The sequence below is a fragment of the Monoraphidium neglectum genome (genome assembly GCF_000611645.1).
Source record: "Monoraphidium neglectum strain SAG 48.87 unplaced genomic scaffold scaffold00152, whole genome shotgun sequence".
Lineage (NCBI taxonomy): Eukaryota > Viridiplantae > Chlorophyta > Chlorophyceae > Sphaeropleales > Selenastraceae > Monoraphidium > Monoraphidium neglectum.
The window spans coordinates 32,828-38,223 of record NW_014013476.1 but is presented as its reverse complement, the minus strand read 5'-3'; the positions used below and the strand labels follow the sequence as shown (position 1 = coordinate 38,223).

Here is a 5,396-nt window from a genome sequence, read left to right as displayed (position 1 = left end):
TAATCATCCCTGCAGCCTTCCACCCTGTCTTCGCATCCCAGTGCTGCGCCCGCAAGCGCCCCCACCTGCAGTCCTCCTTTGCCGTCCACATGTCCGGCTCCTCCCCCTCCCTGGCCACGTTGATGAGCTGGCACGCCGCAATCAGGGGGTTGTAGAAAGCGGGGCGCTCCCCGTGGGCGTCCACAATGGTGGTCTTGGAGAACACCTGGGGTCAGTGTTGTAGCAGGTTTGCTCTGTGAATGGCACTGGTACGTCAGGTGTGCACGGCACGCTGTTCATGCTTTGAAACAGGAAGGTCGGGCCGCATTTTGGGAAGGCGCAAACCCTAGCTGCTCTGGCTGCAGGACTCCAGAGTCTCCCAGCGTGGGGGTTGCCGCGTGCCCACCCCGTCCCAGACAGCCTCGTCAGCAGGCGGGGCGTCCGCCTGGCACCCCTCTCGCGTATCCAGCGGCGCTGCACCCTCTTGATCCCCCTCCCTCGTTCCCGCTGCACCCTCTGAGACCTCGCGCCTTGCACCCTCTAGATCCTCCCACCTTGCACCCGTGCACCCTCTGGGACCTCTCACCTTGGCGCACGCGCGCAGCACCTGCTCAAGGATCCACACCACACTTGTGCCGTTGGCCGCCAGGGCAATGGCAAACTCCTGGCCGGTGCACAACGCCGCGGCCCTGACACGTGCAAGTACGTATGGGTGTGCATGCAGGCAAGTAAGCGCATGCGTGTGCGTGGGGTTTGACTTTGACAAACACAAAGTCCGCATAGATGCGTGCCCTGTGCGGCCTGCGCCAGAGGTGCCACGGCGAAATTGCGACGCGGCTTGCGGGCTTGCTGCGCCCCCGCGGTTGCTGCACCCAGGGAACCAGCAGGGGCGCGGTGCGCGCACCTGGTGCGCCGCTTGAACTTGCCCTGCGCCGCCACGTGCACCAGGCGTTTCTTGCCCGCGAAGACCGAGGCGTCTGTTGTTGGCAGGTTGTCCATGTGAACTATCAGCTTGCCCTGGGAGCACAGGTGCAAGTGGGCCCAGGCGGAACTTGTTGGGGCAGGCAGATCACAGCTCAAGGTTGCTGAACCAGTGCATACTTGGAAGATGAGGGACAGAGACACACGTTGAGCAGCACCGCTAGCCGCAGCAGCAGCCCCACCACGCCCGACTGCCGCAGCCGAGGTGAAAGCGCTGCTGCGCCTGGTAGCGGAAGCAGCAGCAGCGGCAGCGGCAGCGGCAGCAGCAGCGGCAGCAGCAGCAGCAGCAGCAGCAGCAGCAGCAGCAGCAGCGGCAGCAGCTGCAGCAGCGGCAGCGGCAGCAGCAGCGGCAGCAGCAGCGGCAGCAGCGGCAGCAGCAGCGGCAGCAGCAGCAGAAGGCGGCGTCGTGGGCCGGAACATACATGAACAACTGGGCGGGCCCCCACCTTGAAGACGGCGCTGTCCACCTCAATCATGCCCCCGTTGATGTCCAGCTGCTGCCGCGGGTCCGCCGACCCGTTGAACGAATAGCCCTCCAGCGCCGGGTTCGGCGTCACCACGACTGGGTAGTGGGGTGACGCCTCCAGGTCCTCGAGCGACGGCATGGCCGGCCGCGAGCGCGGCAGGACCTTGTCGGCGCCGCTGCGCGGGATGATGGAGAAGACACTCTTGGGGACGTCCTGGGCGCGGCGCGGGGACGAGGGGCCCGCAGAGCCCGGCTCGGCGCCGCGCGCCAGGGCCTGGTGGTTAGCGGCCGGTGGGTTTCAGGGCAGCAGGAGGAGAGGAGGCGTCAGGTGAACACAAAGGGCGGTTTGTCGGGCATGCCAGGAGCGGCGCGGCGTTGACCTGTTGACCGGCGATGCAAGGGCGCTGTCGGGCAGCTCGACCAGGTGCGTGCCAACCGGCGGGACAAAGCGCACATGCTGCATCAACAGTGTTGAGGGGAGGATTTGAGCCCCGCACGTATGAACGCGGTTCGACACACCCGGGCTGCATCGCCTTAGAGCGCGCACGTCACTGCCATCACGCGCACCTCCTGGAGGGTTGCATGTGCTGCCGCGGCATCCAGGCGCGCCTCATCCGAACTCAGCGACGAATCGCTTTCGCTAAGCCTGACAACCTCTGCTCGTCCCCCACCCTGGTCACGCCTTGCATCCCCATCCCAGCCCGCCTCTCGTCCTGCCTTCACTGGGTCGCTGCATACATCGTCGTTTGTGCTGATATCAATGCTCGGTAACGGGGCAGCAAAGGTCATGGCGTCCGCACGTCACCCAACAATGAAACAAGGTGTCCGCTAGAGCTGCTGTCAGAAGAGTCCTTTCGCGTCCTTATGCAGTGATTGTGATGTTTAGGGGCCTGCAAACCGATATGGCCGCCCCCACACATCCGAATCGCGCCGTCCCTGGCTAGCTTGTGTGAAGTGCGGGGGGTGCCAGCACACTGCGGAATGGCCTGTGGTGATGCTGCTGTATTGGCGGTTGAAACGCTGGGAAGCACAGGCATTCAGATGAGACTAAGCAAAGTTCACTTGAGCGCTCACTGCTATGGGGTCCTCCCTGCACGGTGTACATGGACCGTATGATGTGGCACTGGCAATTCATGGAATGAGTCAAGGGGTCAATTCAAATGTCAAGCATGGCGGGGTTCCAGGCCGAGGGCGGGCGGGGGACAGTAGACGGGCGTCCAAGCGCGTGTATCGAGGATGTCACGGGCAGGATGGAATGCGTGCGCGCAAGAGCGGGAGCGCAAACGGGTGCCGCCAGGCACCTGAGCATCTTTGACGGCGGGATTTCGGTGATCATACGGGGTTATCATGGGTGTGTGGGGTGGCGGGACGAGGACTTCGAGAGAGGGTGCCAATGAGCGGCCTGTTAGTGCGCAATCTCTGGGGATGTTATCGATGGGATGGGGTGGCGCCAAGCGCAGCGGGAGCGTTGCCAGGCAGCTGCGATGGCGGCGATGTCCGGCGGGTGGGGCTCTTGGGCTGCCGCAGCGCTGTATGTTACGGTCTGTCTCTTTGTGTTGTCGTGCTGAATGTGATTCATCCCCATTGCGGAGCCGAGCGCGGTTCGGGCCTTGTTGACCGCTGTCGGCCGCTATGTCAGGGCATGTGGTGGTTGCAGTGCTTGTCACCTCAGATTGGTGGTGCTGCTAGGGAGCGAGACGGGCACGACTAGTGTTTGCCTTACTGAACGCAGCCATCACCGAGGATTAGCAGAATGCTGTGGTAGCCACTGGACGCATGTGTTCCGGGCGGCTTGCAACTGGATGTTGGGCAATGAATGTAAACGCAGTCTGTGCTGAAGGTCAAACTTTCAAGTCAAAGAGGCGCATCCGATACAGCACTGCATTTGAGGGGTACTAAACCAAAGTCCTGCTTCAGCGTTAGCCCACAGACTTTGCGTGGTGATGCAGTTGGAGCTTCTTGAAGGCCGCTCAAAGAAGGTGTGCAAACAGTCACGTGTGAGGCCTGCAACAACTGACTCAACGGTTGAATTGTTGGTCTACCTCTGGAGGCAGCTAGCGCGAGAAGATCTTGCAGCTAGTGTGCCACCAAGCTGCTTGGCGCTGCCTGCCACTATGGCGACAGCTCGCGCGAACGTCCCACGGCCCGATCCAGCGGCGTCCCCTTGTACCGAAAGGCGTGGGAGGCGTGACAAGGGGAGCGGGCGCGCAGACCCGCAGAATGGGAGCACAGCAGGACGAACGGTGGAAAGGAAGGTGAGGAAGGGGAGGGTGGCGAGTGTGAGACAGGTGTGTATTCCACAGGCGCAAGCTGCAGTGTAAACCCAAACACCTGCCGCCAAGAAGCGGCACAGCGGCATGCAGCATGAGCCGCGCAGCGGGGACTGCACTGCAGGCGCATCTGGGCCTGCTGGGTGCGAAGCCAGCGTCGATCCTGTACAGTACACTGAAGCCTTCAGGTGCTGGCGCTGCAGGGACGGTTGAACATCCGTGCCATATGTGATATTGACCCTTTCATCCACCATGGATCGCCTGCTCGGTGGTGTCGCGAACGCACTGGCGGTTCCCCAGCGAAATGCCGCGGCCTTAGAGCGTCTGGACAAGAAAATCCAGGAGTTACAAGGCGATGCCATCAACCGGCTTAGCGAGGGCTTGGACACCATCAGCCCGGCGGTGTTTGTGCAGGTCATGGACTCGCTGGTTGTGCGCCGCAGCGGCGCGAGCGGCGAGGGCGGCGTGCCAAGGGGTGCCTTTGATGCAGCTTTTAGCACATTTGAGGTGGGTGGCGCCACGCCTTGCGGCGCCCCGTGCCTTGATTGGATGCACACACACAAGCAGCCGGCGTGACGGTGATTTGGACGCCGCTCAGCCACCTGCTTGCAGAATTACATGCCTTGCAAACTCCACCTGCAGCCATTTCATATGAGTGAATCAGTCTGAGATCCTCTTATTGTCGCATCTACACGCTGTGCTCCCGGCCCGCCTCAATGGCAGGCCGAAGTCATCAACTTCCTGCACAACGCGGCCGCCCCCGGCAGCCACGCGTATGACCCCCTCCGCACGCCCGCCTGCGCCGCCGCCGCCGCCGCCGCCGCCGTGCGCGCGGACGCAGCCGCCGACGCCGCGGGCGCATACGCTGCAGGCGGGGGCGGCGCCGTCGGGCTCTTGGGTCGGACGCGCGTCATGCTGCTGAACCGGATCGTGAGGGAGACCTTCAGCCTCGACGGCAACGACGCGCTGCCCGCCGCGGCCGCCGTGATGCAGACGCCAGGCGCGCCCGAGGCGCTGCTTCGCGCCGGGCTGCTGCCGCGCGAGGCTCTGGTGCGGATCGGCGCGCCGAGCAGCAGTCCGTATTCGCAGGAGGGGGACCATTTCTGGACGTTTGTGCGGCTGGCGCAGGTGTTCATCGACGCCGAGGGGGACGCCGCCGAAGGCGCGCTGCAGCTCGACGCTGACGGCCGCGCCGAGCTCGCCGCGTGGGCGGCGGCGCAGCCGTGCATCGCGACGCTGGTCGCCGGCGTCGTCTGCGCCCGCCTCTTCGAGGGCGGCGAGCGCGCGGAGCCCGCCGTTATGCTGGCGTCGCTGCTGCTGCGCCACTGTGATGATCCGGGGGCAGAGACGCCCCTCTCTGCCGCTCTGCTGGCGCACGCGCGCATCACCCTTCCGCTGCTGACCGCGCACGCGCAGCACCCGGCCGCGACCCCCGCGGCAGGGGCCGTGGTCTGGTGCACGGCAGCAAACCTACTCTCCTCCGACCGCCGCGCCGCGCTCGCAGCCGCGTGCGGGAGGGATATCGCCAAGCACGCGCTCGCGTTCCTCGGCCGCCCTGCCCGCTGGGCCGCCGCCGGCGGCGCCGCGGCCGCGGCCGACTCGAGCCCCGAGGCGCTCACATATGCTGCCAAGGCGCTCCGCGCAGCCTCCCATGCGCTCTGGCAAGTGGCGAACGCGGACGTGGCCGCGATTTCAGGCGG

The 5,396-nt window shown here is 64.8% G+C and overlaps 2 protein-coding genes across 2 annotated transcripts in view; one reads left to right on the top strand and one right to left on the bottom strand.

Annotated features, from left to right (window-relative positions):
- Positions 1–253: 253 nt before the first annotated feature.
- MNEG_1510 (hypothetical protein) lies at positions 254–2,121 on the bottom strand (the record flags this gene model as incomplete). The annotated part of the gene is made up of 6 exons (XM_014050015.1): positions 254–271; positions 566–668; positions 884–996; positions 1,107–1,280; positions 1,407–1,700; positions 2,098–2,121. The coding sequence occupies 6 exons, from the start codon at positions 2,119–2,121 to the stop codon at positions 254–256; spliced, it is 726 nt and encodes a 241-aa protein (XP_013905469.1).
- A 1,827-nt stretch (positions 2,122–3,948) lies between these two features.
- Positions 3,949–5,396, top strand: part of MNEG_1509 (hypothetical protein) — a gene marked incomplete at both ends in the record, with an annotated part of 1,752 nt that continues 304 nt past the window's right edge. Inside the window, 2 exons of the mRNA XM_014050014.1 lie at positions 3,949–4,203; positions 4,420–5,150. Of these exons, the coding sequence (XP_013905468.1) occupies positions 3,949–4,203; positions 4,420–5,150 (986 nt within the window). The remainder of the gene's footprint in view (positions 4,204–4,419; positions 5,151–5,396) is intronic.